Source organism: Primulina huaijiensis, chromosome 13 (genome assembly GCF_012295235.1).
Source record: "Primulina huaijiensis isolate GDHJ02 chromosome 13, ASM1229523v2, whole genome shotgun sequence".
Lineage (NCBI taxonomy): Eukaryota > Viridiplantae > Streptophyta > Magnoliopsida > Lamiales > Gesneriaceae > Primulina > Primulina huaijiensis.
The window spans coordinates 13,732,967-13,757,720 of NC_133318.1; the positions used below are offsets into that span (position 1 = coordinate 13,732,967).

Consider the following 24,754-nt stretch of genomic DNA (forward strand, 5'->3'; position numbering starts at 1 on the left):
TGAAAAAAAGATTTATTTTGACACTTATTTTGTATTCATAAGCTGACTAATTATGTTCATCTTAGTTGTTAAAACATAATTGTGAATACAGATATATATACATAGTTTTTAATCAAGCATGCCCTTTTTATTTTATTTTGGGAAAAAATACGTTGATTAGTGCAGTAAAATAAATCCAATGTATAGCAAGTTAAATATCCTCATATATATTTTGAATCGAGTTTCTATATATCATTAATCGATGTATAACTCCGAGTTCTTATTTAATATGATCGTTGGTCACACGTTCCATTTTCTCGTATGAAATTTGTGGTATATGAATATGATCTATCTAGTCAAGATGTCTAGCCTTCGTGTACTAGTTGGAGATGTAGGAAATAAATAAAACGAGTTAACGGGTCGCCCATGAGGGTTGACTCAACCCAATTGAATTCAAGTATTTCATTTGAATTTGAATTTATTAATCAGAGGGAGTAGTTTTCTCCTTTGATAAATTCCTATAGCTTCCATTCTCCTTGGATAAACTCATACAACTTCCACTAACACATATTAAATTAAATATACATCTAACAAGAGGTAATGAGAAGTGCGGGGAGCTTCTTTATCAAAAAGACAAAATATATCAAATATTTGGTTAAGCATTTGGATTGTGTAAATCGATTCATTTCCGTTCGTCACAGGTGTCAGACTGTTATGAAGCATTAATATCATCGGAAGGAAGATAAGTAAATCAAATATGAAAGATCCTAAATTGAATCGTGTTTTTATTCGATTTATATACGATATTTGAGTTAAGTTTCCGTCAGTTTCTTACACGAAACAATTTTTTTCTCAATATTTTTATTTATCAAAATTTATCTTATACATGTCTATGTTTCTTGTCATAAAATTTGGGAATTATAACTTTTCTTTCGATTGAATGATTTGATTTGGACAACAAATTTGAGGAAGTGGATTTCAAATTAGTCCACTGAAAGGATTTGAGTTTTTAATGGGAAAAAAAAACTAAAATGAACAAATATCGGGAAGATGATCGAAATATGATATTGTATTCAAATCCAATGCTCCATTTTGTGCTATATTTCATGACACACAAATATATATTGTATATATTTACGTATCATAACATGCATAGCAAAATGAAGACTATGATTTAATTTTTTAATTAAAGCGATCCAAAGTAAATTTGATTTTTATCTTATACTTCATGTATAACATGATTCATGCTAAGATTGTTTTGAATCTACAACAAGATACTAAATCATCACTATTTAATAAATTGATACATAAAAAATCATATATAAAATAAGTTGGATCATATAAATTGCTCCAATGAATCTCATATTGCAATTGCTGGATTAACGATTATACCTAAATAAGATATGCATGAAATGTATATTTATGCATGGCATATTCATTGTGCACAATCTTAAAAAATGATTACAATCATTGAATTAAATTCTAAGAACTAACCTTTTGGTCAAAGGTATATTGGACCATTTTAATTAAAATTACGATATGTATATAATCCTAATTTATGAAGTACTCTATATAAGCAAACCAATTCCAGGCATTGCTTGAAACCCTTATGATTTTCAAGATGAAAAACATTTCCACACTATCTATAATTGTTGTTGCTCTAGTATTTCACCTTTATGTATCAGGTTTGAGCTATATCAGAATATACACACTACACACACACACAAAAACATATATATTTATATATATATATTCAGCTTACCTAGCTAACATGGTTTGTAGACTATTATGTTAGCCCGAATTTAACGAAAGATAACGACAATCGTATCTATGCATGTCGATAGATATTTATGTTTTTAATTTCATTTTCTAAAATATTTTTTCTATCTATAATCATTAAGTAAAGTTGTTAGAATTAATCTATAATATGCTGAAATCATTATGAGTTGGTAATGGTTGAACTGTGTTGCATGCAGTAGAGAGAGTGGGGGCAGACAATTGCTCGTACATTTTCCCAAGCATGTGCCAGATGTACGGGATTCAAGTATGCATAGAGCCATGTATTAAGAAAGCTGGCGCTAATTTATATAGCATCCACTGCGACACTGAGACCAGCGTTCCGAAATGCGCTTGTTTTTATTACTGTAACAACTGAACAAATAATAATATAATAATAATAATATATGCCAACGGAGTCGTAGAATCCGTTGTGTGTTTAATATACAATCATGATTTCGATTCTAACATGGTTTTTTCCATCAATTTTTGTAATTATTTAATAGAATAAAGATAGTTTTGTAGTTTAAATTTAATATGGTAATTATATATAAAAACGATAAATATAATATAACAGATCAATTCATGTCTCAACTTTAATATACTAATAGGTACGTAATTGAGACTTATCAAACTTACGTACGAAAAATAAATTGTCAAATTTGTTTCACAAAATCTAATTTTAATTTTAATTTTTTTTTACAATTCTTTTTTGGTCCAACATTGTGAACTAGGGAGCGACCATGCACGCCCCTTCGCTCCATGCTACGGCGCGCGCGGCGGTTTCCCATAAGCCACCAGACCGTGGTAATTGATACTCATCCATTCACGCTGATAGGAAATTTCACGGGCGGCTGGCCTCACTGAGATAATGTTCAAGCATTCGCTTCTATGGAACACATAGGTCCATACATCATTAAACTTTTGAGTCCAGGATATATATTTATAGATTCTAAATCAAAAGAGGACATGGCTCGATTCTGGGCTAAGGGACGCTAGTTCATACATGGATTTTTATTGCGTGTATTTGAATGGACTCCGTTATTTGATTATAAGAAAGAAAGCTAGATTGTTCTAGTATGGACAAAATTACCAGACTTTCCAATTCCCTTATCCGAGAGAAAACAACTGTATTCAGTGGCCAACATGATTGATACTCTCATAAGGATCCGGATCATGGATGACCCAGGAGGATAATTGGATGGCCCAGATCAAAGCCAAATATGCTGGGTACTTTCTTAATTAGCCGGGCACTACTTTTCTCGGGCAGTCAAGAGTCCGGGCCCTCATATAAGCACCCGGATATCTTACCACCCGAGCTACCTCGAGAATTGAATCACACTCGAGTATGATTGATACATGCTGTCTAATCTGTCAGAGCAACATGGATGTGGAGTGTTCTGGAAGTCATCAGATGTAGGGTGGCTTGATAGGAAGTCAACATCTAAGGCTATAAATGGTAGGTGTGCACACAAATCGAGATAATCTTATATTTTCCTTCCTATAAATAGCAGATATAAATGTAATTTACAGATTCTGAAAATTCTTTATTCTCAAGCACACATATATCCTCACATATATTGCTTGTGATCTTCCCCTACAAACCTGCTGACTTTAGCATCGGAGTGGCTACGCTGGACACCCCTCCGGTGCCCATTCACGAGTTTCTTTCTTGTTTGCAGGTGATATTGAAGTCATTATCTTCACTCAAATTCCCTAAACACTAAAATATTCTCTATATCCGATGGATTACCCACACTAACTGTATCTGATTCATACGGATATCATCAATGATAGAGAAACTTCTGGAGATGGATGAATTAACATCGAAGGAAGAACTACTCACGGTGGCAAGAGTATGCATAGAAATAGCTAGATCTTCTTTAACCTCTGATTCACAAGGTCTATTTAAGAATGGGTTCCACGATTTTTTATCAACAATTTATTCATGAAAGTCTTTCGAGATACTGATGGAGTAGGTGTCCATCGAGTTAACTTATAGCTTAAATTTTATTGACTCATAAGTAAAGACAATCTTTATTTTAATAACATTTTACGATTTTATCCAACTATGGCATTTAATTATTTGTATACTCATGCAAACTGCATAGATGAAATCCTTGAATATGGAAAAGGTACCATGAGGTCTGCTTCTAAATATAAGATCATGAAACTCATTAGGAAGTGTACCGTATATTCTAAACAAGTTCAGCTTAAAATAAGGATAAAGGTCTCTTGAGCATGAAACTGTCATCTGTGATGTAAACGTCATGTTTCATTGGTAAAGACATAAAGATGTCCATTCATACAGGTGTATGATCATTTGATGATGCAGTGTACAACCTTCCCCCGAACTGTTCAAGTGGTTATCAGTTATCGTGTGGAAAAGACTGCGGTTATGGTTATACACATTAGTCCTTTGACTCGAGACAACATGGAGGCTCTACGTACTAGCACTGCAGTTTGACTTGATTACCGACTTCATTGAAAGTCATCAGGTGGCAAGGTTGTGTATTTTCGAATACGTAGGAGTCAATGCATTGTAGTCGGAGATCCATCGTTTGCCTACGGATGAAGATATCCTATGTGATTTGATGAGCTAATAGTGCGAGGAGTCTCTGGATAGAGCATGACATGTGCTTTAGGGAAAGGTGTTTTCCTAGTTGTACATATCATATCACTGTTATTACTCAAAGATACATCACATTGTTATCGAATTCATTTGCAATTCTCGATATAGCAATGGTTGCAGATATAAATGAGTTGAAGGGACCATATTGTACCCTAACCATAACTTAAGGTTCTTGCAGGTACTCTCAGTGATACATAGGGGACCGTGGGGCTATGCTACTAGACGTTATTACTATGATCTGATGGGTTCAATCAGACCTGAGTTCTGACATTCTTGATCAATGGATTGATGAAAAGAATGAGGCTAATTAGGCTGAGCACTTACAAGAATAAATGACATTATCGAATCATTCTTGGTTATTAATTGCTTGCGAAAATAGCAACATTAAAATAAAATTAAAGAAACAGTTGAAAGCCATAAAGGTATGATAATGAAGTTATACATAAACCTATGGATCTCACACAATGAGCTGAGACTCAACTACTCATTATCCAGATGGTCGCTTCAACACGTGTGCTACGAAACACGTGTTAAGATGTGTTTTCTTCTATTTGGAAGCATATGTCTTTACCTCGAATTTTTCATAGTACTGAAATGAGCTTTCTTTCATACACGTTAAAATGTATCTTTTCCTACTTGTCTCGGCCCCCCAACTCCACAAAGTAAGAATGATGGATCGTGTGAAGACCTGCTAAGGTGCTTCAAACACAACATTCTCCATGAGTTTCAATAGCTCGTGTTCTAAAAATGTATACACCGATGAATTAAATAGAGTTTGGTGTTAAACCAAGCGGAAAATACTCGAAGTAATCCTTTGTTAAGAAAGTTGACTAATTTGAAAGCAATTTAACTTGTGTAAACTAATTAATTTAAATAAAGGGAATCAGTTCTTGCATATATCAGTTCAGTTATGGTGAGAACTGAACTGATAATTGTTCGAACTGCACAAATCAGTTTGAAAACAAAATTTAAACAGTTAAGTACACAAGATATGTTTATGGATGTTCGGAGACTTCAACTGCTCCTATGTCACCCTTTTTTACAACCTCGGGTAAAATCCACTAGAAGACTTTGATTTATACAACGCCTTGTACAAACCCACTAAGCTTAGGACTTACCTTACTGCCTAACTGAACTCCTAGTCTAGACTGAAGGCAGTACCTTCCTGCCAACACTTGTTTAACGTCTATGTGTCAAAGTGTTGGAACATTTCCATAGTTAGTTCTCAAAGCCGTCTTATGCACATATGCGTCTTTCACCTTCAGCTGATGATACCCAAAGCAGAGTCTATTTTGAAGAACACAGTCGCTCCCTGTAACTGATCGAATAAGTCCTCGATCCTCAGTAATAGGTACTTGTTCTTCACTGTAACTTTGTTCAACTCAAGGTAATCAATACAAAGTCTCATGCTTCGGTCATTTTTCTTCATGAAAAGCACTGGTGCGCGTGAACAACTAGGGCATATAAATCCTTTATCTAGGAGCTCATGTATCTGTTGTTTGAGCTCTTTCATTTCTATAGGCGCTAACCAATACGGTGCCTTAGAGATTGGCATGGTACCTGACATAAGATCAATATAAAACTCCACCTCACGCTTAGGTGTAATACCCGCAACGTCGTCAGGAAACACGCCAAGAAAGTATTTGACAATTGGGGCTTCTGATATGGACTAACTGGTTCTATCATGGCCTGAAATAATGCTCACTAAAAATGCCTTCCCTTATGCTTAAACTTCCTCGCCCGAACCCATGATATCATTCGAGGCAGATTTCTGCATCCATTTGGCTCGAATACAAATTTGTCCATACTCAGTGGTCTAACCAACACTGACTTTCGCTGAAAGTCGATTAACACCTCATTCTTCGACAACCAATTCATTCTCAGAATAATGTCAAACTCTTGCATCGATAGTACAATAAGATTGGCACAGACTATGTGGCCCTGTAGCTCGAGATCCATGTCTCTGACCATACTAGAAGCTGACAACTCTTCCCCAAATGGGACTGTCACAGAATAACTTACATCGAATCTGGTGGGATTGACGCCCAAATAACTCACAAAACTGTCTGATATAAATGAATGAATAGCCCCGAAATCTAACAGAGCATTTGTGGCTATTCCTGCTACGAAGATCCTTCTTGAGATAATATTAACATAACACTAAACTCAACAATTCTCAAAGTACTGGACTTACTCACATGCACAGACTGAATCTACTATCCATAAAATTTGTTTTCAATAAAATCCTCATGCTAACATCCCAAAAATTTCTAACCATGCATCCCAAATTCCAATAAACTATAATGTGTTGAATTAATTATAGTACCTGTAAGGAGAGTAGTGTCTGGGTTTGCCTCATCGGCATGCATAGCAAAGACTCGCCCCTGAGTTGGCACTTCCACTGTGGGCAATTTTTAAGTATGTGTCCAGGAGCTCCACACTTTAAGCATTTGCGTGTCCCCCATAAGTAGGCTCCTTCATGCTAGCGATTGCACTTCAGGCACATAGAATAATCATGAGGCTTCTGAGTAGCCATCTTCTAGTGTTGTTGTCCCTTGCCCTTGAATGGTCCCTGAAATGGCTTGTTATTCTGCTACTAAGGCTGGTATCGAGGTGCCTGATAAGGCCTCTGCCATGTCTGTCGTTCTCAATGTCCCTTTGATCCTCCTCCACCACTAAGGCTCTAGTCACAGCAACAGAGAAAATCGTAGGACCAGCCACACGAACATCACGGCGCAAGATCAACCACAAACCATCAAGAAAGTGCCTCAACTTCTCTCATGGGTTATTAGCAATCGTGGGCACAAAATGACACCCCTACTCAAACTTCCTCACAAACTCCGCCACAGTACGGTTTCATTGCCTCAGCGTCATAAACTCCCTAGTCAGTCGAGAGCGGATATCATCCATGAAGTACTTCGAGTAGAACACCTCTTTGAAGCCCTCTTAAGTAAGGGTCTCAAGGATCACCGTCACTGACACTCCTTCCCACCACAGCTTAGCATCGTCCTTTAGTAAGTAGGAGGCACATCTGACTCTATCAACATCCTGCAATTCCATAAAGGTGAATATCACCTCAGTGAACTTAATTCATCCCTCTACCACCATAGGATCTGTTGTCCCCCCAAAGTCTTTGAGGTCCATCTAACGAAAGCGCTCATAAACTGCTCTTGGCGTCGTCCTCTTCCCCACCTCGGCATTGTTCCCAGCGAACAGCGCAAAGAACTGAGTCATGCCAGCAAGCATCTCATCCTGAAGATCTGGTTGTAGGCGTGGAGGGGAAGCCCTCTCCTCCTCACGAGCCCCACGGTCCTCTTGATCAACCATACGTCTGGGAGGCCTAATGTTCTACAATCTAACCCAACACGTGACCAACATGCATGATAATAATATTCATATAGCAGACTAAATGTGATTCAAAACTTAAACACACCATTAAAAAAAACTCGCACTTTAATACTTATTACATTTAAAACCATAAAAACTTACAGACTTGATGTGTGACTTCCTGAGCTTCTCACAACCGGCAGTAGGCACAACCCTTTATCAGGACCTTGCTCTGATACCTACTGTAATGACCCGTACTTATTTTACTACTTAAAATATGCTAAATTAATTTTTTTCTATTGATTTAAATCTATAATTCTTAGCTATTAAACTCAATAAAACCTAATAGTAATTTTCGAAAATTCCAAATAAATAAACATAAATTCGAAACAAAAAATTTAAAATTCAAATACTAATTATTTTGAGGCATAAAAATGATTCACATCAACAACCATAAAATTTTTCAAACAACAAAATAAATAATTTGTTTCTCAACCATAAATACAATAAAATAAATCAGAGTACGAAATCAGTTTTAACGTGCATAAAACTCATAAACTGCAAGGCCATCAGGCGTGCACTGCTTACGGTCCGAGCTTGCTCACTGGTCATCACCTCCATCCTCCTCAACAATATCATCTACATCTGTCAAGTTCAGTGAGTCTAAAAACTCAGCTTGCATAAACCGTGAATAGCAAATGCTACATAATAAAAGAAAACCATGCAATTTAAACATAATTAATATGTAAAATAACTTAGGCATAAATAAATATTATGTGACTTCCCTACATAAATATACCATAAAATGTGCTTCGAGCTTGACATAACATAAACGTAATCATTTTCTGTGGAGTTCTGCTCATTAAAATGTGACATCATAACATAATTGGTTTGGTCAAAATAACACCACAGCGCTTTGTCGGCAAGGATAACCACTACCCTTGGACTGGATATCCACTACCAATCATAAGATAATCATAAGATAAGTTGGAAAGGTCACCGGACACATTCTTCGGCTTCCAGAACCGTACACGCATAATTTGGCCACAAGTCAACTAACATACTTCAAAAATAATATTTTTGCACGCTATATTTATTTACGAACATCGTGGACCTTGTTGGATCGACCCCCGGATCCACTGCCACCACCTATAACTTACAGCTCAAAATAGCCCACAAACTTGCATCTTACCCGTACGATTCACGAATTAAATAAAACAACTTACGACTTACCCCAGGACTCGGGACTCCACTCAACTTTGACCAGCAACCTAACTCGTTTTCCATAACCCTAGAACCACATCTGGAACAGCCTCAAACCATCTCGAAACAAGACAAGCAACTCTAGGCTCTATTTGGTCCCTTTTTGACACGTTCGAGTGCTATACGGCTCCAAACCTACAACGGCTCAAACCAACCCTTAACCAATCCCAAGACCATGACCTTAGACCCTAACCAAGCCACTGATATTGTCCTTACCAACTCAAGTCGCACGTGGACTTCGTAGAGAAACTGGCCGTGATACGCCTAGCGCGAGCTTCGAGCACACGCGCTGCCACTTCTCGTCTCCAGCGAATTTCCTAACTGATTAGCCCATAAACGACCAAAACCAGACCCACCTTAACACCCTAAGACACAGTCCAGACCCTAGACATGAGCCATAGCCCAGCCCAAACCTGCTCCAACCTAGCAAACTTGAAGAACAGCCCCATGCGCGCATACTGTGGCAGCTTGCGCTCCTCCTATTCTATACGCAACCAGACAGCTTCTCACCTTTCAAGAATTGATCAGCAACATCAAAGCACATCCTAATACATCCACATAAACAGCAGCAACAACCTAGATGAACCACACGAAGCCTACTCATCAAAAACTCATGAAACTTGAAGGATCATGAGCAGAAAAATTTCAGCATGCAAACACATGTTTTGATTCAAATATTTCATGTAGGAAATGTTTTTCATGCATAAATATCAACAAATAACAGTATATAACAAGACTGATGTGTCAAGAAAGGTTTGGAACATGTTTTTGCATATAAACGCTCGAACAAATGAATACTAGTACGAGAGAACGTGTAGGATAAACGAGGAACGAATGCTAAGCATTTTTCCTCGACAAAACTTGTGAAAATCTCACCAAAATATAGATGTAGGAGTGTAGAAGGGGTGGTGGCTGCTTGGGAGCTAAGAACCTTAGGTTTCTAGAGTGTGTGTGCATGTGGGGTGTGTGTGCGCGTTTTAACCTATTTTCTCTTTTTTTTCTTTTATTTTAAACTTTGCAAATTATATTAAATGCTAATGCAACGCTCGAAAAATCAGTACACGTAAATCGATGCATGCAAATGATTTAAATTGCATATTGATTTTAAATGCTTAAACGATATATTTTACATGCTTGAATGTTTAAAGTGCATGATTTCATGAAACTGTAGATTTTACCCGAATATTCGATAATAAGCTAGGGAAAGGAGACCAGGGACGACTAAGATAAAATAAATATTTTCAAGACTTATTTAGGTGCTTAAATATAAGATGTTAAAGGGCTAGGAAAAGTGTTGTTTAAGGGACAACACGAAGGCTGAAACCGAGCTTGGATAAGGAAGGAAGAGACCTAGGGTTTGCTAGGGTATTATGGGCTTTGCATGTGTTCTAGGCCTCAGCTAGGAGGGGTGGTGCACCAGGGCTCGGCCAGGGCTGGTCAGGGGCTCGGTGTGGGTCATGACTAAGGCTAGGAAGAGTCCTAGTAGCGCTAGACTCATGGGGGTATGAAGGAGAAGGGGTCGCGACATCTAGGAATGGTAGGGCTCGGCTTTGGAAGCTGGGTATGGATGTGGTCTGTGGTGATAGGCTAGGTGAAGAAGGGTTTGGGGTGGCCCTAGGGGGTGGTCCGGGGGGCTGGTGCAGGCTTGGGCACGACTGGGTTGTAAGGGGCCGCGCGCGCATATTAGATAGAGGAAGGGAACTTGCGCGCTACTGGTTCTGGCAGGCTGTAGCGGTCTAGGCGGGATTCAGGGGTCTGAGACGGTCCAGGAGCGAGGGCTGGTGGTCTGGTCTATGGTGGCTCGAGGGTGGCTCGGGCTTTTGGGAATAAAACGTGACATAGGAATATTAGGTGGCTAGGACAAGAAAGGTGGTTCGAACCGTGGTCCACGGGGTCGATTCATGGTTCGTTAGGGTAGTTTGGGTGGGAAAAGTTTATGTTTAAGATTCAGGATTAAAATATTTAAGTTTGAATTTATTCAGGATTAAAACGCTTCATGGTTTAGTCATTAAGTTATTAAATCGAAAGGCTCGTGTTTACGTCTAAGAAAAATATTAGAAGTCAAATTTAAGATTATATGATGATTTGGGATAGGCTCGAGTCAATAAAAGTAAGAAAAATCCAAAATCGGGAATTTTTGAGTCCAAGGGTAAAATGGTCATTTTGCGTCCCGGGTAGTACTAAAGGTCTGACAATGTCCCAAGGAATGATAACGCATGATGAATGATATTTTAGAATGTTTATGATGAAAATATGGGAATTTATGATTTATGATAAGGCTGTGAAATTTTATTGTTAAAATGCTATTTTTTAAATGCGGAAAGGACACGATATTTTATGATTAAAAAGAAAAAAAAATATTTTGAAGGATGTGAATTGACTGTGAAATAAAGGATATGATATATGATTTTTGAGAATATCGTGAGGGAGAAGGCCTTAGAGAGAGCCCGTTTACGGGAAAAGGTCCCACAGGGAGCCCAACGATCGTATTTTCATTTTACGTCAGTGCCTAGTGCCCGTCCCATGCGCAATGGTGAGCTAAGACTGATCAGTCGACCAGAGGATACATTATTAAACTTCACTCAAAATGATAAATGATTGAGAGCTTTAAGAATTTGACGATTTATTATTTATTTATGATTACAAGTCTATTTTAATTAAAAGTATTATTTTAATGCATGTGCTTATATATGTATTATTTGCTACTCATGTTTAGAACGTGCTAAGTCATTAGACTCACTAGGTTTGAATGCTGCAGGTGATGATGATATTGAGGGAGGCACTGACGTTTGAGTGGATCGAATCCGGCAGTACACTCCCGAGGGACATTATTTTCGCATTAGCTTGATAGTCAAAAGTTTTAAAGATTTTGTTAATAATTTAATTAGAGATTTTTATGCTTTATTTTGAAGTTCAATTTTGGATTATTTTTAAATGTTGACGTATTTTTGAAAAGTTGTATGGTTTTTAATTAAAGGTTTCAAATTTTATATAAAAAAAATTTTTAGTAGCATTTTAAGATTAAAAAGTAGTGAAAGTTTCATATAACTGAAAAAATTTAATTAAAACATAAAATAATTAATAAAATATAAAACACCATACTCAATAATTAAATCTCCAATTTTTTGAAATTTGCTAATAAGGTGCTTAAAATCTTTTGATTCACCTAAAAATTTAAATTTGACTTTAAAATGCTAAAATTTATAAATCATTTAAATTAACTAATTTCTTTGCTTAAAATAAAAATATAACATTTAATTTTAGGACCTTAATCATATCCGGTCTCCCGTCCCCGGCCAAACACCGAATATTCGCCTAAAAAACTCAACTCGAGACATACAATTAAATCCCATAAAATAAACACATAAATATTTAAAATAAATTTAAAATGTTGAATGTATCATCTAATTAACTTATTAAATTATGCATGCTGCTTACATATACCTGTTTTTGGACACTAATTTATTTGTATCAAATATAGACAAATGAATAAAATCATTATGAAAGTAAATATCCACTGCCGAGGATAGAAAACTTTTTCACTAGGTCCAATGAACCAAGATCTGTTCTAAGATTGCCTTGAGGTCTGAATATCATTAATTTAGGATTGGATCCTCCGATATTCATAAGAAATATTAAAATCCATTTTTAGCTTTTTTTTCACAAAATTGTTTATTAAACAACAGTGTTCTAAATTGCGACCTAGACGACCGCTTAGGCGTTAGGCGGAGGCCAGCTGCCTAGGTGGCCCTGATTTTTAAAAATAAAATAAAATTGGGGTTTTAAAATTTAAAGATCCGCTAACAAGCCCATGTCTAACATATGCTCAGTAGGCTGCTGGCTTTCTTTCCAGAGTCTCGTTTAGGAGACTCCTTCTTGGACAGGACGCACGATCTTTCCTTCTCACTCTTATGCTGTGATTTTTCTGGTAAGAATAACATATCTTTCTTGCGGTGGAGAAGAAACTGGTGTGAAGGTCACGTCATTCCTACAGCCTACAGGTCCAACATGTACGTGGTATTCCTGTTTCTTCAATACTTCTATCATTCAAACCAATAATATGTATGATGAGATAAAAAAAAATTCATATTTTATGTTAGCTTTTAAGCTTCAGTCCATCTATTTTTAATTTTTAATACAACATTTCTAATTTTTGCTTTTTGGAAATTTGAGATGATACATTAGACTATGTGGGGAATATTTTGAGCGTATTTTGAATTTGATGTTATTATGTTGAAGTTCTAGTATGTGATTTATTATGTTTATACCGTAGAATCCGATTAGGTGAGCCTAGTCAGACACTGGGCAGCCCAACGCCTACCGAATTTTAGAACTTTATTAAACAAATATATTAACTATGAATTTGATAAATTATATTTTATTTTAAAATAAAAATATTATTTATAGTCGCATTTCTTATAAAAGATATCATGATTACGAGCAAATCTATTTATTTGTAGTAAAGTTAAACGTCCAATGAATAAAGATGTGTAATATATTAGTATTAACATAATATTTAACCAATTTAAATAATTTCATTAACGACAGCTCATAAAATAAAACTTTTATTCTCGAATTACATCACCAAAATTTTATACAAACAAAAAAAAAAATCTGTATGGTCCTATTTTATTTTAAATTAAAAATTGTAGGAATGGCTAACTAAAATTATTATTATTATTACTGAAATTAAATTTATAGAGAAATTAAATTTTTGTCTATAGTCGACCTTAATCCTTCGACCCCTTTCCCGTCGAACAGTTCTTTGATTTACAGCCGTCCTACCTATGGCTTTAACATCCAAAGATATGCAATTTTATGGTATTCTTATTTCTTGGATATATTTTGCATTTGAATATAATTTTAAGTTTGAGTCCTAATGAATGAATCTGTAAATGGTTGGTGATGAGGCTATGATCTGCTTCTGGGCTTGATTGCTGCTTTTTATTTGTTCATGGCACCTTACACAAAGGTTGAAGAAAGCTTCAATATTCAGGTGTTGTTGAAGACCAGAATTCTTTAATCATGTAGTTATGATTTTGGGCTTTTTTTTCCCAACCCGTTTTCTTGGAGTCAAATTGAGATATTTTCTGAGTTTGTGAAAGTGCCGACTGTAGTGAATTTGGATTGCTTTTAATAAATTTTGTTTTCCAGGCAATGCACGACATATTATATCATCGGCATCACGTAGAGAAGGTAAAGTTTGATCCTTTGGCTGCCTGGCTGCATTTTTTTTATTTATTTTTTGACGAGGGACTGTATATTCTTTTCAGTGCAACTTATTTTTTCTTTTGTTTAATTTGATTTTTTTTTGGTTTTCCATATTCGGGCTCATGATAGTATGATCATTTAGAATTTCCAGGAGTGGTCCCTCGCACATTTGTTGGTAAGATATTTTGCTCAACTTTATAATATTCTTTATTTTGTTCTAATCATGTTGTCTTATGGTCAATTGGATTTCTACTTCAAATTTTTATGTGCCTTCAATCCTACTCTGAATGTTTCAATTCGAAGAAGTGGTACAAAGTTTTATATATGCACTTTAAAATCATAAAATTGATTGATTCAAGATTTTACATGTTGCTTGTATCGTGTATGCCAAAGTTATCATAATGAGTGAAGGGTAACTCCGAACTTGGGCTGTCTGTTGAAGTAAAGTTCAGCCTTAATAGTTTGATGATGTTTCTTACTATATATCATGATTATAGGTGCCATTCTTGTGTCAATTTTGGCATCTCCTTTTGTACTGGTAGCAAGTTTACTGCAATTACCAAAGATTTATAGTCTTTATGCAGGTAACCTTTTTCCTTTTGGCAAGTTCATGTGTCTTGTTTTATTCTACTTCTACTTATATGAAGATTCTACGAGAAGATATCACCCGAGTATGATATGCAGTTGCTATGCTTTTATTTGATCATATCTGCATGCATTTGAAGTGCTAAAAATGTTCAGTATCGTGTTGTTACATAGTATTAACCTAAGTTGTGCACCGGATTGGCTCACTTAGTGCGGTATGGCCTTTTGGTCAATGATACAACTACAAGCTATCAATATTGATGTTTGGTTGAGAATGTAAGCTTGTTGATATTATTCTTGCATAAGCCACACTTTATGGCTGAAAGGTATTCCTTGAATCTAAATTGGCATATTCTATTTTAAAGTAATTAGATGAAGATGATTTGGACATTGAATTTCATCTCCTTCTAGTTGGAATAAATTAATGGTGCTTTGTAATACGTTAATAACTTACTTGATTGAATATAATAACCAAAAAATGGAAGATCTTAGGATGCCAAAAAACCAATAGTTATTAGCTGTTCATGCCTCTGTAGCAGAGGTGTTATGCTACTGATTAGGGTCTTTGACTATGATGACAATAAATTAATGTCGAACAAATTGATAGTTGAATACATCTTCATACTAAATTTCCCTTTGTTATATTGCTTTTGTTATCAGTTACTACAGAGAAAGCCTTTATAACCGGTTTACTTCAATTAACGAACTATCAACTCCTAGCCCCTACGATATACATATCAGTGAATGACATGCTAATGTCTTTCATATACTTTTTTTTATTGGTATCACCTGGTGTTCTGAATGTGTAGCACATATAGATCGATAACACTCGACTTTTGTAATTATTATCAGTTATTCCATATATTTTTGTGCCAGCTAAAAATCTCACTTTATTTTTCCAGTTCGTCTGGCTTTAGGTTGTATCATCCTTTCGACATTGCGCTTTTTCCGCATTCAGGTATAAGATTTATTTTTAATTTGATAATTTTTCTACTCTTTCTCACTTCCTGAGTGATATATGTATAATGAATCGCGCCTAAGGACTTATGATATGCTATCATCTATGCTTACCAGTCAGAGTCATTGAATCCAATCGTTGGGGATTGTCATGTCATAAAAAAATTTATTCACTAATGGATCAAGTCATGGTGTTTCATTATATCTCAGGGAACTCGTACCTATTTCAGAAGGAACATGCATTTGTAGACACAATCCTTTGCTTACTTTTCCTAATCTTAAGAATTTGTAGAAATAATTGTAATGTTTGAGCTGTACTTCTATTGTCTAACATTGTGTCAACTCTTAATTGAACAGATTAGGAAGAATTTTGGCTCTCAAGTTGAAGCCTTCTTTGTAATATTGACCGCACTTCAGTTTCATGTGCTATTCTACTGCACACGCCCACTTCCTAATATATTGGCCTTTGGCTTAGGTGATATTACTACCTGCAGTAAACCCTGTTTTTTTTTATACCAATTTAATTTTAATTGTGATTGTAACTGAATTATTACTCTGGCATTGGCTCTTAAAAGTAACGTGCTATTCTATAAATAATGAAAATTTGAGACAATACCAGAGATGCTAAGATGCACGGAAACGAAAATCAGTTGCATATCACCTCATATTATTTGGTGCATGTTAGAATTTAGAATGAAACCATGGACAAACCTCTGAGTTAAATGTTGTGAAGATTGAGAAAAGCATTACTTTCCTCATTATACCACTATTTGCATTTTTTGAGCTACTCATTACCCGATTTTCTTGTTTGCAGTTAACTTGGCATATGGTTTTTGGTTTGACCAGAGTTGTTTTGCAGCATTAAGATGTTTGGTATGTTTACCCTTAACGACGAAGAGTTTATATCACATATTCAGTGGTAGCTTCCATATTACTATGTTTGTCTTTAATTTTATTCCCTGCAAATAATTTTCCTGGTTCACTTTATACCTGATAAATACATACTTTCTATGGTCCCATGTCAATTGAAGATCACAAATTTATCTTGCCTTATGACCAATGGGAGGATCAAATTTATCTCAGCTCGTATAAATATGCCAACCAATTCCCTTTGCCTATCTGTTCTGGCAACATTATCTTTATTCCCTTGTATGCCTATTGCTTTTAATACTATTCCTGATTTTAGTGGGCTGACCTTTCTTGTTTTCATTGCAATCCTAGAAGTTCTCAAGATAAATTGTATACAAAAAAATTGCAGGAAGAATATATGCCATGAGATGAATTATTCGCGTGTTTATATTTTTGTCTAACCATTAATCATTCTTTTAATGCTCAGATTTTTGCCACTGTTGTCCTTAGATGTGACATCTTGTTACTTGTCTTACCTCTGGGGTTGGAGCTATTGCTGGTATGCTGTGTAGATAAGTTTTGGGGAATATTCTCTTCCATTTTGTTATGCTTCCCCTCCGTCTCTCTCCCAAACATGCGTGCATTTGTGTCTGCGCGTGCTCACAATTACGTTGCTGTAATATCGTCACTATTTTCAGGCAATGATTATTTTTATTTTCTATACGTTTTCTGCAAAATATTTAAATGACCATGACTTTAAAGGAGATTGATTTATGATCATGTACTCTTTGTTTTTGTTCCTCATAAGTGGCCTATTACCTTATTTTGGAGGGGGTACTTTCTTTCCTTATGACTATTACCTTATTTTGGAGGTAGTTTATTTGGCGTTAGCATCATGAAAGATTTTAATTATTTCTAAGATATAGATTTCCTTAGAGAGAGAGGTGTTAGCTGTGAAGATTGGATCCAGTTGAATCGGTAAAGATAATTTATATGGTGCCAGCGTATATTAAATCCTGTTTCGGATATTTTTCCCATGAGAAAGAGCTGTTCCTAACTGATGGTCGCCCTATGTGACGTGATTTTGTGGTAGCTCATTGATCGTTTATTATTGAATCTCTCTTAATTAATTAATTGACTGCAGTCTAGATCAATTTCATTACCGAAGGCTCTACTATCGTGCTTGATAACTGCTTTGGCTTGCATAGGTTTGTGACCGTCTATACTACCACACTTTTTTATGTGACTTCATACATAGTCTTGTAATTGTTATGCCAAACGTTTTGAAGTTTTTGCACTGCAGGTCTCACAATACTTGTCGATTCTTTCTTTTGGAGAAAGTTGTTATGGCCTGAACTGGAAGTTTTTTGGTTTAACTCAATTTTGAACCGAAGTTCTGAATGGGGTGTATCCTTCCATTGCAAGACAAAAACATGTTTTAGAATGAACTAAATGCAAAATCACTGATGACTGGGTGTAATTTGTGCAAAATTATTGATAAATGACTAAAAGTGGTTAGATTCTTGACACACAATACCTGTTTTTCTCTTGGTCTTGCTTTCTTTTTGCATAGGCTTTTCTATAACCAGTTTGCATGGCCATTTAAAAATACTTCATGAACTTCATTTAACTTACACGATGCTCGGGTATTCAATCTCTGTGGATATCTGTTGACTACTTAAAGTTTTTAAATAGTTTTACACAGGAAATTGCTCAATATCTTGTACATTCACAACAAAATAAAGCTAGGATCTTGTGCCAACTGTGAGCTTCTTTTCATATGTGGGCAGTCTAAGTGTGATTAGGTTTGATTTAATACACTGACTTTGGCTTTTATTCATCCCTGAAGATAAGAACAGATGCCCACTTGGTTACGATGCCAAAAACTTTTTTGGCAAATTTAGAACTTTTATTTCCCCTTGCACTTTGTATACTGACATGAGATTAGTGAGACTTGTCTAACAATCAATTCAGGGTGAATCGAAGATTGATGAAATGTAACAGTTGGACGAATCAAATTAGTTTACAAATATCTCTTTAATGAATCTTCACCAGGTGCTAATACTCAAGTACAACTTTTAGAAAAGTAGTATCTCCCCCTCCTCTAAGGTGGTGAAACTCACCAGGGAACAACATTGAATTGTCAGTGTTTCTGGTTAGAGGTCTTCTCACTTGTGCATTTATGGTATCATCTATCATTGACAGTAAAGGAACCATTTCTAGACCCTAGTCAGGCATGGGTCCCGACTTGTGGTCGTAAAGAGCCCCTATTAATCGCTAGTTTGTTCCTATGTTGTAAAACAAGTGCATTTTTCTTTTTGCTTTGGCTTTAAAGGCTAAGGATTAAAATAATATATCTTTTTCAATCTATCTCTTCCGAGTGATGCATTTTTATTTTGGATTGTTTGGTATTTATTTTTTTCCTTGATATCTTTCTTTAGACACATTCTTTTCACTGGTACTTCACATCAGCACTTCCCCGCTCTTTGCTGGCTGCATATCCACTCTTTTTGGTGAGTGTAAGACTTGACTAAATAGATTGATTGCCACGCTATCAAATTGCTTCAAGATTGTTTGCTTCCCTGAAGTGATGTAATGTAAATGATTAACCCCAAATGTGCTGTTGTGCAATGAACAAATTTTAAGTTTTTGAATGATCGATTTGCTCATACTTTATTACTTTCATATGTTGGGCAAAACATTTTCAATTCTATTGAGCTCAAATATAATGGGCCCAACTCATGTTGAACCTCAAATATGTGGAGTATACGAAGGTAAGAGGGCTTATTTGGGTCGTTATGCAGTTAGAAAAGAGAGGAAGAAAAACAGATTAAAGAGTGGGAAGTATGCTTATGGAGCAATATTCAGTAGATTGTTAGTGTATGTGTTCTTACTTCAGGTTTGCAGCAAGAGAGGGGGGGGGGGGGGGATGGTATACTCAATCTTGTCAACTGAACTTTTTATTCTTTAGTGTTGACTGTTTCAAGTTTAATTATTTTTGCTGTTTTCTCATTAACCTATGTACCAATTCTTATTTCCAAATTGTGGTTGTATCTTCCATGTACTCCATTTACTCATCCTTTGAGACAGCCGTCCCCCTCCTTTAAACCATCCTATTTCTTATCTTTCTTCAACTATGTTCAAGAATCTACAATGACAAAGTTTGAGATCAGTTTAATGGAGTTAAAATTCCTACTTAACGGGACTTCAGTTTTGTGAAAAAACATAAAATTGCTGGAGAATTTCATGCTCCTGAGTTTGATATGGAATTTTTCCTGCAGCTAGGTATTTTACTTGACAGAAGAGTTTGGTTTTACGTATTTCCAGTTTTATCATTCGTTTTGCTTTATTCAAAGCTTCCACACAAGGTAATGCCTTTAGAATCGCAATTTGGGGAGCATTTCAGCTCATGCCAATGTCTGTACATCTGATTTGCTAAGATTTTTCTTTTACAGGAACTCCGTTTCATCATTAGTTCCCTTCCCATGTTCAATTTTTCAGCTGCAATGGCTGCTAGCAGGGTGTACGTAATTTCCTTTTGATAAATAGTTGAATGCATAATACAAATACTTATGTGTTGTTCCTAGTGTTCCTGCGCCCTTTTAGGTGTTATTGTCTAGTTTGTAGTATTGACAGACAAATGCTTAGTAATATGATGTGGTTCACGTATTCAGACAACATATGGAAATAGGTGATTCTCAAAATTCTAATTGGGAATAGCCTTTATTTTGCTAAGTATCCATGTTTCGGTTACATTAATTCTTATTTCTTCAAAGTTATGATTCATGTTTTGTTCTCTCGTTGTTTCTGTTGATGTTTTGGTGCTGTTGTCTTAATTTTACTTAGATACAACAATAGGAGGAAGAGTTTCTGGAAATATCTCTATGTTGCCATGATTGGAGGCTTCATGATCAGGTTAAATGAAGTCCTCTTTTATTATTTGAGCCTTTTGATTGTTTTTACTGACTTTACGATATGTAGTCTAGGGTGTACATTCTTGACATTTATGGCGTCTTACGAAAACTACCCAAGTGGTCATGCCATTAAAGCTTTGCATAAGACAGGTTAGCTCTCTTTCCCTCTTCTTCTGTTGTTTTAGTGCATCAATTCGGTATTAAACTCTCTCTGTGGGAAGTGGCCTTACATTTTTGTATCTTCGAATATGTACAGATTTTTTTATTCTTGGTGCTTTTGTGGTTCTTGACTGAAAATTTATAAATGTGAAATGATTGGTAGTTTTTGACTTCCCTTTGGATTGGATCGTGATGGTTAGATGGTTGTACAAAAATATTTTTTTACTTTGGCAAGTAGGTGGTTTTAATATGAGAGGATTTGTTAGTTCAGGCTTTAAGTTTGGTGTGAGTCGGGCATGATGGCAAGGCATGTATGAAATTTGTGTGTAAGGATGGAGCACAAGTTGCAACCGACTTATGTGGTGATGGAATATGGCAAAGACTCTGCATTTTGAATGCCTGCAGTTGTTGTACATTTAGCTTGGTGCCTCTGAACTAGAAGATAATCATCCCAGAACCAACTGAACTTTCTCTTCATGGACATGCTAACATGTACTCAAAATTGAAGATTATAAACACCCCCACTCCCCCTGAAATGTAGATTTGCTTGTGCCATTGTGCGAGTTGAACTGCATAGGCAATGATAGCTTCATTACATATTGCTTGGAAACGGAAAGGCTTAAGTGAATACTATGATGTATTTCATAAACAAGAGCTGTTTCGTACATATTTGTAATCATTAACCAAACCTAGTTTGAGTCAGTTCTATAATATAAAATTTTGATATATTGGTTTAATCAGAACATGTATTACTTTTTTTACCTTTTCTCTTGAAAATATGAATTAGAATTGGTTCCCTATCCTCCACCTATCTCTCTTTCTCACCCACACATGCATACTCTTTATTAATATTTGTTTTATTTTCCTTCTTTTACTTATTTTAAATAATGTGTGCCATCCTAGATTGCAAATTGCTATGAGCTTATTTGGTTTTACAGGGCATTTAATACAAAATCCAAATTTGTCTTTGTTTTTCTTTTCTTTTACTTTAGTATGTCATCCTAGATTGCAAATTTCTATGCTTATATGGCTTTACAGGGTATTTAATGGAAAATTCAAATGAAACATGGGTTCACATTGACACCTTCTCAGCAATGAACGGGGTCTCGCGCTTCTGTGAAAATTATGAACCATGGAGGTATGTTTGATGATATTTCGTTTTATTATTTTTAGACTCTGTATACTCTAAGCATAACATTATAACCTTATCGAGATTATAAAAAATTTACATTGTTGTCGAAATTTGACATAAAGTTAAATGTTTATTTCGGTGCTTTCTGTAAAAAATTTATTACATGTTTCTCTTTTCTCACAGATACATGGATGCAAAAAAAAAAATTATGGGCTCTCTCTATTGATTTTCATTCAACTCTTCCTTTCTTGATACCTCTAGCACTGTTTTCAGTCTTTTTTTCTTGAGTCATCTATTACCAAAACAGAAGAGCTTTTTTTTGTTCAAATTTATATTTTTACTTCAATGTCTAGTATGAATATGTAGCCTCAAGTCAGAAAACTTAATTATGGAATACCTTAATTTCCTGGGATCTCACTTACCAATTGCAAGGAGACAATCAGGAAACAAAATTCCTAAAATGACATGTTCTCAATATTTGCCTTGAATGATAATACATTGAAACATTGTCTTTTATATTAGATTGAGATTTTGCAGTACCTCTCTCATGACGGAGAAGAAATTTTCTGTTCCTGCTTTGCTTGTGATTTTCTGAAATGAATTACTTACCAATATTTTTTTTGGATGCCACTAGCTGCCTGTCTATTTGTATGTATGATGTACAAATTATGCCACCATCAAGCTTCTCTCTAATGAAATGCATGTCTACCTCTGTTTGTTTTGTCTTCTCATGTTGCAAAGGATTGGGAGCAATGTTAATAGTCTGCTGGTAATACAACTTTGTTGGTCCTTTTCGCTCGATTCTTAGATCATCTATGATGATCTTAAGCCACAAATATTCACTTATGTCTAGGTTACCATAAAGGAGCAGTGTCCAGTTGTTCTCCTCCTATCTACTATGAAGTCTACAAGATCAGCATCTGCAATTGCCTCTATAACTCCATACTCGTGCCTCTGTCGAATGAAATTCCGTTGCTAGGATTAGTTTTTAAGCATATTAGAATGAAATTTACTTTGTGGTGGATGAGGTTTTTTTCATTATATTCTCTTGTCCATCATTTGTCTCATTATTCTCACTTATTCTATTCAGGTCCCTTTCGAGACAATTAGATCAATTTTCTGACTAGTTATTTATCAGTACCTTATTCACCAATAATTGTGCTTGTATCACTAAGGTTTTTTATCAGTGCCTGTAGGACTTTGCAACCTTTAGCACTTGTCTCTTTGTTCTTTTGGTCTAGTTCCTGTATCATGGCTGAGTTTTTTCATTCCCTTGCAAAATGCGTTAACTAGGTGTTACCACTTCAACTAGTTCTTTCCATTCAATGAGTAAGATGAGTGGACGTGTTTTAGTTTGCATGTTGCTTATGTGGTCGGTGCAGTGATGGCCTGATCAGACTGTAAAGAACCGCCATGTTTGTTAGCCATTGGATTTTTAAAGCCAGAGAAATAGAGGGAAATCAGTTCTGTTTTTTCTTTTTTGAATAAGAGATGAAGGGAAAACAGAGATTGATTTCCATGGATGCTTTAGGTGTTCTCATTCAAAGTTATATTAGATCACAATTCATTATAGCTAGTTTTTAGCCTCCAGTCAAATAACTCAAAGATGTTATTCCATATTCTATTAGACCCCATTTACATTCAAGGACAATTCAGAAATTTTGTCATCCTAAATTAACTTATTCTCTCAATAATGGCCTTTGATCCTGCATTAAACATTTTGTTCCCCATTGAGTTGACTGATAGATTTTCCGATACTTATATATTGCGATCTAGGTATTCGAAAGAAGAAGGGATTCCTCTGGGAGATTTGCAGAGAAAAAATTTTACATACCTTTTAAGGTGAGTTTCTTGATCGTACTTGATTACTCTCATGTTTATGTGGCTAAGAAATTGACTGAAATGCAACTTTGCTTTTGGGGAAACAAGTACCCTATGCTCTCGACTAAGTTTTCAAACTGATCAGTTTTACTGCTAGTCATGGCAATTTGTAAGTGAAATGGTTCTGAAGAAAAAAGACACGTTTGCCGTTTGCAGACTGAATTATTATGAAATGCGATTTTAAGATATTTGAGACTTGTCAAAGTGAACATACATTTTTTTCCAGCTTATCTATCATATTAGTATCATTATCTCAAATTATGGTTTCTCCATATCCAAAGTTCACATTACTTGCACATATATTGCAGCTAAAACACAACCAATTTTTCTCACGGTTTCTCCATGTTGCAGTGAGCAATCTCAGATTGGTGGGTTTGAATGTCTTTTTAGCACAAAGGGGTTCACCAGAGCTCGTCTTCGTGTTGGATTTCCTCCCGCAGTACTGGTAAAACGAGGAGCTGAGTCTCATACTTTTCAGGATGATATGCAGATTACTCTAAAATAGGACATGTTAACAAATAAGTAGCCTATATTTTGCCACCTCAAATATTCTCGAGAATGCGGGCTTTAACTCATGATGGCAATTTTCTGGAATGCACGAAGTTTGAAATTTCTGTTCTAGTTTAACAGGTGTCTATATGCATTCACAACAGGTCAAGGAACCGAAGGTATTCGTCCATGGACGAGCTGGTAACAAGGAGATATTCCATAAAAGCTGGCCAGGATGCTAATGCATTGACAGGAAGATGCTTATAGATAAATCAAACCTAAAAGGTTCTGCAAGCAGCACAGTGAAAGGAACCTTGTATTGGCTACTTAAACAGATATACATGGAAGAAATATGATTTTTATGCTTGCGAAATCTCGAGAACCGCATGTTTTTCAACATTCTGAGAAGTAAACAAGGTGGCATTTCTACATCTTTTGGAACCTTAAACTTTTTCCAACTGCAGGAAAAATTTCTGCACTAGATTTTGTCTCGAGGTTTGTGCATGGAAATATGGCAATACGCATGTGATGTTTAGGCCACTACACGGCATAAAAATGGCTTGAGTTCTATTATAACTATTCACAAGTTTTGGTACTTTA

At 35.6% G+C, this 24,754-nt stretch overlaps 1 protein-coding gene across 3 annotated transcripts; it reads left to right on the forward strand.

Moving 5' to 3' along the window:
* Positions 1 to 12,507: 12,507 nt before the first annotated feature.
* On the forward strand, positions 12,508 to 24,754 carry LOC140990941 (dol-P-Man:Man(7)GlcNAc(2)-PP-Dol alpha-1,6-mannosyltransferase). 3 transcript variants are annotated; one of them, XM_073460820.1, is made up of 21 exons: positions 12,508 to 12,561; positions 13,739 to 13,798; positions 13,888 to 13,973; positions 14,132 to 14,173; positions 14,318 to 14,363; positions 14,686 to 14,772; positions 15,676 to 15,731; positions 16,088 to 16,205; positions 16,545 to 16,603; positions 17,067 to 17,138; positions 17,724 to 17,787; positions 17,883 to 17,986; positions 19,021 to 19,092; positions 19,861 to 19,947; positions 20,035 to 20,102; positions 20,426 to 20,494; positions 20,561 to 20,643; positions 21,691 to 21,790; positions 23,561 to 23,626; positions 24,017 to 24,110; positions 24,319 to 24,754. In XM_073460820.1, exons 2-21 carry the CDS (start codon positions 13,765 to 13,767, stop codon positions 24,394 to 24,396), a joined length of 1,485 nt encoding a protein of 494 aa, XP_073316921.1. In that variant the 5' UTR covers positions 12,508 to 12,561; positions 13,739 to 13,764; the 3' UTR covers positions 24,397 to 24,754. The 3 variants fall into 3 exon arrangements, with proteins under 3 accessions (XP_073316921.1, XP_073316920.1, XP_073316922.1); XM_073460819.1 differs by lacking the exon at positions 12,508 to 12,561 and having other exon boundaries at positions 13,665 to 13,798; XM_073460821.1 differs by lacking the exons at positions 12,508 to 12,561; positions 16,088 to 16,205; positions 16,545 to 16,603 and having other exon boundaries at positions 13,665 to 13,798.